Source organism: Protomyctophum parallelum (assembly GCF_964188405.1).
Source record: "Protomyctophum parallelum genome assembly, chromosome: 2".
In the NCBI taxonomy this organism is placed as follows: Eukaryota; Metazoa; Chordata; class Actinopteri; order Myctophiformes; family Myctophidae; genus Protomyctophum; species Protomyctophum parallelum.
In genome coordinates, this window is record NC_139699.1 from 47622046 (window position 1) to 47637049 (window position 15004).

At 42.4% G+C, this 15004-nt stretch overlaps 1 protein-coding gene across 1 annotated transcript in view; it reads right to left on the reverse strand.

The window, feature by feature from the left end:
* LOC310878927 (protein kinase C-binding protein NELL1-like) overlaps positions 1 to 15004 on the reverse strand; it is a gene marked incomplete at both ends in the record, with an annotated part of 351954 nt that overhangs the window by 80180 nt on the left and 256770 nt on the right. Inside the window, one exon of the mRNA XM_083793343.1 lies at positions 12491 to 12613. Within this exon, the coding sequence (XP_083649469.1) occupies positions 12491 to 12613 (123 nt within the window). The remainder of the gene's footprint in view (positions 1 to 12490; positions 12614 to 15004) is intronic.

Genomic DNA, 15004 nt, shown 5'->3' on the forward strand with positions numbered 1-15004 from the left:
CAACGCCAACTTTGATGAGGCTGTATTGCTTTGTTTTAAAAATATAAGGTTTTCTTTATTTCCTGAAAAATGAACATTTTGGAGTTATGAGGTTTCCTCCCGACAGCAGAACAGCAGAGATATGTTTTGCTCCTACAACAAAATATATGTTTCACGCTAGTATAGGCTACTACAGGATAGAAATACAATTCATGCATGTTTAACCCATTCTGGGTGGGTACCCCTTTTGGTGTTAGCATTATGTCATGCTTTAGGCTATTGAAAAATAGCAGATCTACAAGCAACATCAGGAAGGCTCATCCCCTGGGGAGCACGAAGGTGAACAGCAAATTCCATAGTCTGTAGTTTTCATCTGATCTTGTTTTGCAAGCAAAGTGTTGGACCAACGGACCGATATACCAACACGGCCATCGTAGAATGATCACAAGTCAGTCTCTAAATGCTTCCCTGCTTTCATTCTTAAAGTTTGGGGGACTAATTAGAATAAAAAAACAACTGCATTGCAGAACAAATCCACAATCTTGACTGTGCTCTTTCATCTTGGGATTCGTGACATGATTGGTTTCCCAAAGCAATATAGATTAATTTGCATAGGTTCATTTTCACTGCTGTTCTATAGCGACACGGCTGACAACACGAGACTATACTGCCATCCTTAGATCCCCTATAGCGGGGCAAAAAAACTAAACTAAACAATGACTTGCCAACAGCTTGTTTTTTTGTTAACTGCTTTGATGAGTGCAGGCAAAAAAATATACCCAATGAAAACATTATAATACCATTGCTGAAAATGGCTTTGGAATAGCGGCGCTGGCTTTACATTTAAGACAAATGCACTTGGAATGGGAAAGGGGATAAATGGAATAGGTAGGCCTAGAGTTTTTTTTTTTTATTTAATTTGTAATCTACCGACATTTGTGCACAGCAACACTCTTGAAAAACAAAGTATTGCATTATGGGTTTGAGCTGGCAGGCAGTTTTTATGCCAGTCAATCAATCAAGTCAACTTAATTCAAGTGGCAGATGCCAAACATTGTTTTTATATTTAAATTAAATATTCTTTAGGGGCATGTCATGTGATCTACCTGCACAGCCTTTGTGATCTACTGGTAGATCACAATCTACCTTTTGGGCACCCCTGGTTTAGAGCTACTCTGCCAAAGATGTACACCCTGTCTATCCGTTGATTGGTGTGTTTATGAGTGCAGTGACTGGCAGCACTGATACCGCCGCCTCCAAGCTTGCCATAAATCAGTCAGAGACCAAAGTCAAGTATTTTGTAAACCTAGTGAACCTGTGAAATGTGTCCCTGAAACCTCCATTCATTGTCTGAAAACAAACTGTCAAAAGGCATCAAAGAGACATCAAAGAGGAAGGACGGATGGGGAAGGATCAACATAATGGTATGTCAGAACAAGTCAGCTCCATATATGCAGATCTAATGGTTTGGGGTTTGAGGTCAGATGTAGAGTTCCTGGCCAATACTGGTACAGTATATTGATCTCCATATATGGGCATTCCCATATATGGGCTTAATAGGGGATCTAATAGGGATGATGTCACATGATGTCACAAGGCATGACCATACAGTATATGGAGGCATGGGGTGACGGATGGATGGGACTGACTGACGAGAATTGCACGTTTTCATCTCATTTAACAGGTCATAGCTTGTAAACATCTGCAGCATACTGTAGGTAGCTGAGCCTGTGTCTGTTTATTCCTACTATCAGGAAGGCTAAATCTAAATCTCATTTGTATAAATCACACTCTTGCCATCGTACATCAATAAATGTTAGCGGACATTTGACATTGCTACATAAGGTCCCTTATTGGTCATTTGACATTGCTACATAAGGTCCCTTATTGGTCATTTGACATTGCTACATAAGGTCCCTTATTGGTCATTTGACATTGCTACATAAGGTCCCTTATTGGTCATTTGACATTGCTACATAAGGTCCCTTATTGGTCAAGGCTCCCACCAACAAGTCATTGCTTAGCCGATTTGCTCGTTTACATATGACGGAGGTTTTCCCTTCAATGTCAAATGGCGTTTAATGTTTTGATGTTTAATTTACGTCATATTTAGCGGAATTATCAGCTCTTATCATCATACATCATCTCAGACTGGCCAATCAGAATGACTGTTGCCGGTGATTGGTTGGCTGATCTGCTCGTTTATATATGACGTACATTTTCCCTTCAATGCCAATGGCGTTTAATGTTTTGATGTTTAATTTACATCACATTTAGCGGAATTCTGACGTCATTTCTCCGTTCATTGTCAATGGCAAACATCGAGACGTGTGGGGACAAGATTTAGCGGGACATTTAACGGACATTTAGCGGACATTTGACCTGATTTTCATCGTCAATGGCAAAATCTTGAGACATGTGGGGACAAAAGCTGTTTATAGAAGGGGCTAACGGGCCCTTAAAAATAACAATGAAACTGGCTAGGGATTCCTAAAAGCTGTAGTCAAAATAAGAGAACTATACACTTCAGATTGCCAAAAAAACCCAAAACCTCTAGCAAAAAAGGACAGGACCTTGATGCTCTCAACGGTTGCTCTGGGCATGCTATCGAGTATAGTCTCACTAATGACACAGTTCCAAGTATTTTTCTAATTGCCAGATAATTCATATCAAAGGTTTTGTAGATGTGGGGGTGGATTTCTTTCAAAAGAGGTGATAAATGCAGTAGTTTATTTCACACAAAGCACCTTTTATATTAAAGTACGCTAAGCTCCTCTCAGATATGCTTGTCATCTGAATGGAGCTTACCACAGTCCAGGATTTAAAAGATTTTCTCCGTGTGTGGGCTATCTATTATGTGTTCCTTTTTTGCATTTAACCGAGCCTTGCATTTAAACCGGGCATGGTGGAAGTAGTTGTTTACCGAGTAAGGGATCTGTGCTGTCATACTACTGTTGTGGAATGTGGTTAGAACCACAACTGACCATGTTATATTTCATGTCACTGATTGCTAACGCCGCTGTTAAACTGCTTATTTTTATGGCCAACGTTTCAGTTTCCACTTTGTCTAGACAGCGTTTAGCCTGCATTACTAACAACTGCAGTTAAGACAGGATACGGCAGACGAGAGTTTACCCATTCTTGCCTGTACGGAAGTGCTGACTGTCAGTTGGAAGGCCAATTAAAAATGGCCATATTTGGCTCTACGGTCAACCGACCAATTAACCCTAGCTTGGCCAGTGTACTGTATGCAGGTTTCAATCAACAGATTTGTGAAGGCTCATCCAGAGCGAAAGACAAAAGCGTCATTGTCCAGATTGGGAACACGGTAATTGTGCATTATTCTCTGTCCACATGCAAGGTGCTCTTAAAATGCTATATTGGCCTGCCAGTCCCCCGGACAGGTCCATCTGGCCATACTGCTGACACTGCTCATGCAAACCTCCACACGGAGCACAAACACTGCATATGGCCCCCGTGCATCTCCTCCAGCAGTATAGAGAGCCGAGCAGCAACGAGGTAAGCAGACTGTCAGCACTCCTCACACTGGATAATCCTCACATACCTGGCAGTTTCAACCCTCCCCGGAGTTCCATACTGGGTTGATTAAGAACCCCTAGCTCTGCTGAAGAATGCTATAGCAGAGATTCTGTTCAGGACTTCAAATTGAAAGACACGGTTGGTCCAATCCGAAAATTGGTTTTAAACAATACAATGGAACGGATACAGAGAAAGGAGGGAAGCTGCCTGGATGTGTTTTGTTAAGGTGTGTGGGATTTGAGCAAGGTGAACATAGTGGATATCTAACTCCTGCTACGCAGAAGCTAAATACAGCCTAACGGTGAGACAGTAAAACACAGATTGAAAATAATTGCAGGAAACGATAATTGCTACAAAGCTTGGAAACAAGCTATATATTGCCTTTGTGTCGTTGCTGTATTTTTCTCCCCACACTAGCAATTAATCATGGTCTGCATGCAATTACTGCACACCCAATTAAATGTTGTAAAACATTATAGCCCCTAGCACATATACGGCGCCGCGGCGGCAGCGGCAACGAAAGCACAAAGCGTGTTGTTCCAAAAAAGCAGATGAAGCGGGGAGCGGTAATTATGTAAAGAGACAATGCAAAGTTGAAGACTCGCAGGGTGAAAGAACATCGGCGCCAAATTGCCAATTCCTTCCTTCACCCCACCTATACTCGCTGCAGCGCTCACACCCATTAGCCTGCTGTGATGTGATGCGGCACACGATTACCACGAGGGGAACGAGTCAATCCCTTCGTCCTCTCAATGCAGCTGTTTAGACTCACCGCTCAGAATCTCCTCTACATTTAGAAACCCTTTGTCTCCCACAAACCAGATGCAGGGAATGAAACAGACCATTAACAAGATTAGCTCACTCATTCTGTGTCAGACAAAAGGCTCTTGCAATAGGCTTGCAATCATTAGGCTGGCAGTGGTGAACAATGCTGATCTATAATCTTGAGCTATGCTCCGAATGAACTGCACGTGGTCCGTCCATTGAGGGGAGATTACATAATACTGGTAGACTCATCTCAAGGAAACGTGTATGTGTGTGTGTGCGCGTGTGTGTGCGCGTGCGCATGCGTGCGACAGGTAAAAATAAATAAAAAGTATAGGGTCTGCAAGTCTCGTCTCACAATTTCCTAGCTCTCTCACCCTGTTGACCCTGCATGATCGATAGCAGTGAACTGGCCTTTGTGATAGAAAGGTCCACTGTTTATGTGCACCAGCAATCATCTCAGCGGCGGCATGTAGTGGGATTGCTATAGACTAGGGATTTGACTATAGGGTGGTTAGGTTATGTAGTGTAGTGGTTCCAGAGGTATATAGCTTTATAGGATTAACTATGGAGCTTTGACAGAAGCTTAGTTGTGGCCAATTTGATGGTGGCCACAAGAGGAGTTTATACAGATGCAAGTCCTAGTTCACCCCAAAAAAAAAAATAGTCGCATTTCTGAGCCAATACTTTGATCACTCAATCGGAGACTCTTTAAGTCTCCTACCGGAGTCTCCGCCGGTCATCAAATTATTGACTTAGGAATGGGAGAAAAACATAAAAAAATCTCCATGAATTCAAGGCTCCATACTTGACAGAAAATATGTATTTTCTGGGGGGGGGGTTGAACTACTCCTTCAAGCCCATTTTAATATCAGTTTAAGTGCTGTATAACAGGAGCTTGCTCAACTGTAACCATCCATCAGCCGTTGACCATACAGCAGCTGTGGGGAAACTGTTGCCCAGTCGAAGAGTCACAGATGGGACGTACTGTACGTGGTCCACTGGCAACAATATTAGTCAAAATTATTCTCCTATAACAGAGGCATTCCAGGCATGGCAGCAAAAGTGGGCCAGTCGAGGCAGACTGATTGATTGTGACGAGCACATCTGTCCTATAGGCGCCTACATGTGGTCCCGGGAGGAGCTGCATGGCGAGGATCCAGCCAGAGATGGGCAGAGGGGAAGGGATCACCCCCAGTGAGACATTACAAATCCCTGACTGAGCCCTATGGGAAAACCTAATAGGCTCACCCCCTGGTCGCAATCCTCTGACAAATCACTGGGCTTTTAAAACCCAGAGTATCGAAATGTGCCGTGGCTCGAAATGGGAGGAGAGGCATGCCTATAGTTTCCTAGGCTGGGTAAATTATGGATGGCAAAAGAGATATCACGGCCCATAGCATTAGCAACGGCCTCACAAGGTCAATCACGCACTCCTTTAATCTTTATGATATCCGACCTACAATGTCCACATGCAGGGCGCCATGACGAAGAGCCCTCCGAATGTGAAAGGGAACGATTTGGAAGCCTTGAACACAAAGACGGCTTCTGAAGTTGCCCTTGTAGTATCAATATAGGAGTTATAATAATAATAATAATAATAATAATAATACTGAATTGCATTGAATGTGTAACTACTAGGGGTGCAACGATACATTTTAACAGCGATACGATACATGGTTGACGATATGATACATGGACGATATTGGTTCATTATGGCGATATGATTCGATGCGATTCAATGATTTGAAACCGATACAGTAACTATTTAGCAAAGACATGAAATCTCTGATGATGAATGATGATGAAATGATGATGAAACGTGTGGATACTGGATAGTGCTGTTTTTTAAGGGAAAATGTATGCATTTGGATATAAATAAGTAAACACAGTGATTCTCTGGAAAATACATGGACATTATATTAAAATAAGTAATTAAATCCCCCTTTTCTTAAAATTGCTAGTAAATAGCATGTACAAAAACATAGTATTGATACAAACGATTATTTGCATTGAAAAACGATACGATACAAAGTCAATGTTGCGGTTTACATTTCGATATACTTCGATTCTTGAAATTAAAATGGATTTTTCGATGCATTTGCTATATCGTTACACCCCTAGTAAGAACCAATCTGATCTTTCAGATCAGATTGGTTTGTGGAGACAAAGGGTTTTTAAATGTAGAGGATTTTGAGCGGTGAGTCTAAACAGCTGCATTGAATGACCAAATACAGTGGAGAATTTAAAAACATGTTCTTTTTTTTTGTCTGCAAGGTCGTTGCAGGTCTTCTGCTTTCCAATGAAGCACGTCAGTATGCAGACACCTTGAGTTCGACCTTTTTTAGCTGATCCCAGTTGCAATGGCAAATGCACTTGCCTTTTTGCCTTCAATGACATTAGTGGGTATACGGAGCTATACGGAGCAGTGGTGGCTCTTGGACCAATTTGTGAGAAGGCTGCTGTGATGTATGAGGGGACGGAGGAGGGAGAGGTGAGTCGATTGGCCAGCAGTGTCATACGGTAATGAGATCTCTGGGGCCAGGCAAAAACAGAGGCTGATATTCTAACTCCCTCCCTCATGTAATACTAATTGGCCAGTCGAAGATGTGTAGCTGTATTACGACCGGCCCATAACCTTCAAATGGGCCCACATCTTTGTTAACAAAAAAGGTAATGGCTGAATTCATTAATACACGTGTATATTTCATATGTTTTCATTTGCATGTTTTTCACGACTCCCAGCCCTGCAGAGGGGATAAATGTGAAGGTGGCGAAGCCGTTTCTGTCATGTGCCTTGGTGCAAAAGATTGACTCGAGAAAATACACAGGCTGAAAGCACTTTGTGCAAATTGTACAGATCTCTTCCTAGACCTGCCTTCCACCTGCCACCTATCCTAATGCCTATAATGGTGAAAGAGAGACGCACGAGCGCACAGACACATGCATGCACACACATGCACGCACACACACACACACACACACGCAGATGCGCACACACACACACACACACACACACACCCCCCCCCCCCCCCCCCCCCCCCGCGGCTCTGACTGCAACATAATCAGTTTACACTGAGGTGATGGAGTGAGTGGGAGCTTATTTTCTGTCAGATCTACAGTAGTTGTAACAAGCGCTTGCACCTCTCAGCTGTAGCCTATATCCTGACACCTTTTAGAATCAAAATGAAGACGTGGATGTTCCTGGTGCATGTTGCTAAAATGAGTGTTTTGTTAACTATGTTCTATTGTGATGTCTGTATGTTTTTATGTTTTGGGGGACTTACGGATAGAAATTAGCGTTGGCTACATTTGGCATATTTACATGTGTATGCATTACTGTTAATTAATGTGCATTGTCCCGACCAAATACACAATTAAACTTCATAAAGTAAAAGTAAACTGTTTGTGATCAAAAGAGTAAAACAAATCAGACCCGTCTGAAGTGAGTGGTGCTCTACTGTACTGTACTGCGTCTGGAACAACATATTTCCAGATGTGGGCTCGGCGGCCAATTACATGATTTTGGGGGTCCTTGACATGAAATATTGAGCACCACTCATATAGAAACATAGGTATTTCAGAAAACTGTCAGCATTTAGAAGCCATTTTTTTGCACAGTAGGAGTTTTCATTCACTGACAAACAGACTAAACTGTACACACTGTGCACTGCTTTGTTCACAGCTATGCTGCTAACTCTCTCTCCCCCCCCTCTCCCCCTCTCTCTCTCCCTCTCTGGTATATTGTACAGACCACCATAATACTAAGTCCGACAATGCACTGCGTGTGCATTGGCACATATCGAGGGCCCGCAAACGCAAGCATGCGTCTACTCTTCACTATTGATCAGCAGTGAAAGTATATCGCTTCTAGCCAACTTTCAGCTACCCCTCTCCCCAAAATTGGCTAAATGAAAGGTGGACTCTGAAGACGGGGGTTTTCAAGTCAGGTGGGAGGCAGAGGGCAAACCTCTGTGTCGCTTCTGTGTGGAGACAGTGTGGCTGTAATGAAATAATATTACCAGTAAGAAGACTATGATAAGAATGAATGCAGTGCTTGGTGAGTTTGTCTGGGACGTCCTCATGACCGCAGTGACCACATGTTGAAACACAGTCCGGCCCTTGACTTGTACCAATTTCTTTATTTTGTCCCACTGTGTATTTGAGTCCTACAGTATACCCAGTACACTCCCCGATCTAAAAGGTATAAGATATTTAGCACCGATTGATCCAACATGGATAGCCTACAGTAGCCTCCTTGTACTGCATTAGCCTACTACTGTATGTACAACATTCTAAAATTGGACGGTTGAGTCCACATGAAGGCGATGAGCAGAGATCATTTGTCCATTACTCTCTCTCTCTCTCTGTTCTTTAGAAACGTTTGCATGGCTTTAACCCTTAAGGTCATTACACACTGGCGAATTAGCGACGCGATGCGAATAAGCGATGCAAAATATTTGTACACATATAAATGTGACGCGTATTGTGCGATTATATTCGCCACCCAAGAGTCATTTGGGATCGACGGCCGTGCCGTCGGGCCGTCGATAAAATAAAATTATAAATAGGGTGATGTCAGCCGATTTGAATTAAACCCTACATACAGACCAAAGTTTGGCGGAGCCCGTTGCTTGCTGCTTGTTACAAGGGTTCGTGTGTCTGTGAATAAATCTGTTACTGCCAGTAAGCCCGCCCACCCTGTAGACTGTCTCTGATTGGCTTACCCTTAAATCTGGCCCTACGTTAGCCAATCAATGACCTCTTCTGCGACGTGCATTTATCATGTTAGGGTGTAAGCCATGTGGGCTGAGAGGCTAGTATGACTGCACAAACGAAACTGTCAACACAGAGAGCGCTCTCTAGTCTCTGCACTGCAGTCAGCAGCACAGAGACGCCTGTATGATAGACTCACGGAGTCACGGAGCTGCGAGACTTTTCACTGATCACATAAGTTGACATAACGCCATAACGCGGGTAACGCTCGCACAATAACTATAAGGCCGTTATGGAATGGGGAATGTAAAGCGTTAGGTTACAAGTTACTGCAAATAGTAGTTACGTTATGTAACGTAACGCGATGTAAGGGCGTTAGTCACAACACTGGTGGGGAGGTGTGCAACAGTGTGTGTGCTGCTGTGCTATCCCGACCTGCTTAGCCGGACTGGCGGTACACCGCTGTTTATACACAGCAACGCAGTTTGGGCTGCATTCTGATTGGTCAGAGGTGTTGCAGTTCGCCTGCGAATGTCTGCAAAATTCGACACCAGAGCGAACAAATAGAGCGAAAACTGTCGCATTTTCGCCACTGATGTGGAAGCTTGCATTGACTTCAATTGGTTTAAAAAAAATGCGAATCATTCTCACGAATAAATGGCGTCGCTAATTTGCCAGTGTGTAATGACCTTTAGACTTCTATTGACGGGATTGACGGATTGAATGAATTAATCCAAACCTTCCGTTGACGGGCTGTCAATCGTGTCAATCATGGGGGGTTCAATGAAGCAAAATGTAGCAACTTTTGGCTAGTTTGGCTAACGATGTAATCTTCCTAAAACTGTCCGAAATCCTCGCATGCACGGTCGATCACGCATGCACGCAGTCTTTATGTGCATCGCTGCGTAAAATGCGATATTTTGGGATATTTTGGGCTTGATTAGAGCTTAATTTGACTTAGTTATGAAAAATACGATGATAGCTTAGCATCCCGGACATCTCATCTCATCAAGCACAGGGTGAAACTATTACCGGATGTTTTGGATCGTTAAACCGGAAATGATCGCCAGAGTCGCTCTATTGGGTCAAAATCGGCATAATGGTGACGTTACCGCCACCTTCAGGACTGAGTGTCTAATACTATAGGATTGCCGTGTCAGAATGAGCTATAGTGTGTATATCATGGATGTTTCTATTGGAATTAAAATTATGAATTAAAAATATGAACATATGTCACTCAAAAGGGAGGCTATGAGTTCCCATCACTATAGTGCAAGCCTAGCCAGAGCTTTCCATCTCCATATTACAACTAATTAAAAAACTGGGGACAATGTACAAACAGGATGGTCGATTGACCATGTCATCAACTGGCAATTATGACAATGAATGGAGTTGTTTGGGAGGAACATCGACCGACTGGCGAGTAGCCTATAATCTTCATGGCTTCAGAATTAACTGGCCGCCGTGCCAATGTTCATTATCATAATCATTATAGCTTTTTAGCTTAGACATTGATAAAGAAAGATATCGGTCATGCGGCTGTCACGGTTGCTGCGCTATTTCCGATCGGAAACCTATAGCTCAAACGGGGCTATAGGTTGCCGTCGCGCGTGTGTGTGTGTGCGTGTGTGTGTGTGTGTGTGTGTGTGTGTGTGTGTGTGTGTGTGTGTGTGTGTGTGTGTGTGTGTGTGTGTGTGTGTGTGTGTGTGCAGAAGCACGCTGGTGGTGTTTGGTTGTTTGATTGCATGACATGTGCTGCAGGCAGCTAGCAGCATCCAGCTGTCTGCATGTGCACCTGGATGTTTTTGACATGAATGTACATTATACTCGATGCTTGTATGAAGCTCCACAGTTAACCATGTGAGCATGTTGAGCTGTTTTTGGGGCGGGAACCCCTTTTGGTGTTTTTTGTTATCATTTAGCTATTGGAAAATAGCAGATCTATAAGCTCGTATAGCGCGCCACTCGGTGGCGCGCTATACGAGCTTATAGATCTGCTAGCTTGTAGATCTGCTATTTTTGAAAAAATTGTGAAAATGTGGTGCAAATCTTTGAATATATATTATTTCAGAGTGAACGTTTTTAACTCAAATCTTTGCTTCTGGGGAGGTCCCTGGAACAACATATTTCCAGATGGGGGTCGGCAGCCAATCGCATATAATTAATGGGGTCCTTGACATGAAATATTTAGAAAACCACTGACACAGAAACATGAGGTTTTTCAGAAAACTGCCAGGATTTAGAAGACATTTGTAGAATCGTCTAAACGGGTTAAAGCATAATGTAAAGTCTATGGCCAGTATAACCAATAAGGTGGCCGTTACTGACGACTTACTTTATCACAAACAGTAGTGTCTCCACTTTTGCATCTGTTGTCGTCGCATATATGATATATGGAACATGAGTTAGTATATCTATTATACCTCATTGTGTAGAGCAATGGTTTAACTGCTACTTGTAGGTATGGAATGGATGTTAAAAGATGCCATTACGCCTGCAGTCAACATCAGAGTTGTGTGCAGAGTGACAAAATGAGAAAGGTAATTTCACATACATAGAATAGAACAGCAATACAGCGAATAGAAGAACCTTGGCTGAATGCACCCAATCAGCTATACTGTGGCGTGGTGTGTCCAAGTAAGAGTAAAGCTCGCCGAAAAGGTCACTTAATTATTATGACATCATTCACATCATCACATGATTGACAGGTCATATTCGTGTAACAAAATAATAACCTTTCATTCACTGACAAACAGACTAAACTTTACTGTACACACTGCACTGCTTTGTTCACAGCCACGCTGCTAACTTCATACTTTGTTTGCCAGTCGTACTGGTACACATGCTCTCTCTCTCTCTCTCTCTCTCTCTCTCTCTCTAACTTGCACACTATCTTAGCGTAAAGCTCACCGAAAAGGTCCTTAATATGACATAATTCACATCATCACATGATTGACAGGTCATCAGTTCAACAAAATAATAACCTTTTACATCCTTCCCTCCTTATCTCGAGGAGCGATAAAGCAACACTAAGCAAAAATACTAATAATAATAATAATAATAATAATAATAATAATAATAATAATAATAATAATAATAATAATAATAATAATAATAATAATAATAATAATAATAATAAATAAAACAAGTCATTGTTGAGGTCAATATCTGCCAAGTCTATGGGCTTCATGCCTGTCTTGAATATAAGGTGGAAACACACATAGAGGGAAGGCTACAGCAGTCAGAGCAGTGTCTGTGAGCACCGCCGAGCAGGGCGTAGAGATATGATGGAGGAGGCGATGAATACAGAGGACAGGCTGAAGAAGCCACTCGTAAAAAGAAAATCAATTGAACATCATCCCCGCCACAGCAGCTGGAAGCACACCCTGTGAGGAGAGGCGAGAAGGAGAGGAAGCGACCGCCCTCAATATATAACAGAGGTGACGGAGCAGTCGGGGAAGCTGTGGGGGATCGTCTGTGAGGGCCTTACCTCTGCAGATGGTGCCGTTTCCCACGTAGCCTGGCTTACAGGTACACAAGTGGCCTCTGATGGTGTTGGTGCAGATGGCGCTCTCGTCACATGAACTCTGGCCGCTGGCGCATTCATCGTGCTCTGGGGGGGGGGGGGGGGGGGGGAGAGAGAGTGTGCACGGTCAGATCATCGTGCAACGTGCGCTGTGTGTGTGTGTGTGTGTGTGTGTGTGTGCGGGTGCTCTGTGTGTGCGGGTTATGTGGAAAAAAGGAAGCGAGAGACATCTTAACCACTTGAACCACAGCATCTGTATAGGCCTATTCTGGGGGGAATATTAGCCGGACATAGCAGATTTATACTGTACAAGCTCACAACGGGTCACGTTGTGGCACGTTGTGTGAGCTTGTAGATCGGCTATTTCTTGTAAAGAGATTTGGTGTCAACGGATAAGGTCCAAGTACAGTTGCAACTCCATTTCACTAAGAATGGGGGTTTAAAGGTGGCTCTCCAGGAAGGCCCCCTCACTCAGACCGTCCAACGTATGTTGTTGCGACAATTACATACAGCCTATGTAAGAGGAATATAAACACAAGACCATGGCACAAAACGTCATATTTACCCTGCTCTAATGCAACAAACGTGTGTTCTTACATCCTCCATTTCACGATTTTTGCACTTTTAGCATTCAGTGACGTTGCACCCACAACTTGTCGTCAATAATTAATCTGTCTTTAAAACGTTCTAATATTAATATAGCATATTGGCATTGTCTGTTGGTGCACACATGTTATATGGACCATGTAACAACATGGTCAACAGCACTGTTGTAGCTACAAATGTAGCTACATTTGTTGGCCACAAAGACAATTTAGACAAAACATGCTGCTGCCTACTAATGGAGCTTGTAGATAGATACTGTATAGGCTAATTATTTTTCGGGAAAATTGCAGATAGTTGAGTGGACCAGTTGCCAGTCTTGGCAGAACAGATATGGTGACTTTAGTAAATGTGAAAAACGGTATTAACACCAGAAGTGGAGCTTTTCAAAGTCTTTCTCAACCGTCCGGTTCTTTATACATTCTCCTATTAAGGAGGCAGCTTTTTGTTTCGTTTGTAAGCTATTCAGGACCTGAATAGCCTTTTTCAGGAAGGTATGCTATGCGTGGTCCATCAATCAGCTGTTTGGCTGTTGAATACAGTATAAGAAATTACATGAAATAGCATCATTTTCCCCCCCATCTCATCATTGCCATGCATGTTTCTTGTTAATGACTATTAATAACCATAAAGTAATCTCCTAGTCCTTACATAATAGTTTAGCAGAGACTGAAGTTGGAAAGGCTGTGCGCAGTGCCCAGTGCCTGGCTGTGTCTTGTGTGTCAGCGGGCAGTGCAGGCAGTTGTGGATATGTGCTGAACGCATGCAATTAATTAATTAATTAATTGGCTGAATCTGTAGGGCCTTTTGATTTGGTGAAGCGCCAGGGCCTTGAGGGGTTGATCCGTCACTGAGCACAGCTGTGACAATAATGCATATTTAACAATTATTTATTCAATAAACATTTATTTGTCTTTCCTGTTTTACTGAAAGCTTTTTATGTAGTGCAGCAATGAATGAATGAGTACATCTATATGTACCTATAGATGTCAGCGAGGAACAGACCAATAGAACTGGACTGTATGTTCAGAGTCTAGTTGGTTTGAGTTGCAAGCCAGAGGGGATTGTGGAGTGGGTTTACTGGTGGAAAGTACATTTACTCAAGTATTGTACTTACAATAGTGAGGTATTTTTACATTTTGCTTTACTGAAGGATTTACAATAAAAACATTTTTACTCCCACTAGAGCTCAGAGGCAAATATTGTACTTTTACTCCACTACAATTATTTGAAAACGTTTTTAGTTACTTTGTAAATCGCATAAAGAGTATTTTAACTTTTAGTACTTTTTAATGCCAATACTTTTACAGTACAACTTTTACAGTCCATTTTGAATACCAGACTTGTAACAGAGTATATGTCTACTGCATATTGTGGTACTGATAGTTTTACTTTTGTAAAACATTTGAGTACTTCTTCTACCACTGTGTAGGTATAACTTATACACTGTATGATCCTAGTGTTTCACCTCCAGCGCATTGCTGCAGGGCCTGTTTGAACTTCTTACGCTGCGCCCACTAGCAACATAACCATCAAAGGTGAAAGGAATCCTATTTGCACAGCAAAGCAGGGTTTTCTATACTAAATATTGTCTTTATATCACGGTGCTATGCATGGATAGCGGAAGCGTGGCCACCTAAACATTGTTTTCTGAAAAACCCATGTTTCTAGGTCAGTGGTTTTCTTTTTCTTTTTTTAAATCAGTGGTTAGTCAGTGGTTTTCAAAGATTTTCACGTCAAGATAAAAAAGAATATATATATATATGTAATTGGCGGCCGACTCCCATCTGAAAATATGTTGTTCCAGGGACCTCCCCAGAAGCAAAGATTTGAGTAAAAAATGTTCACTCTGAAATAATTTGTTCAAAGATTTGC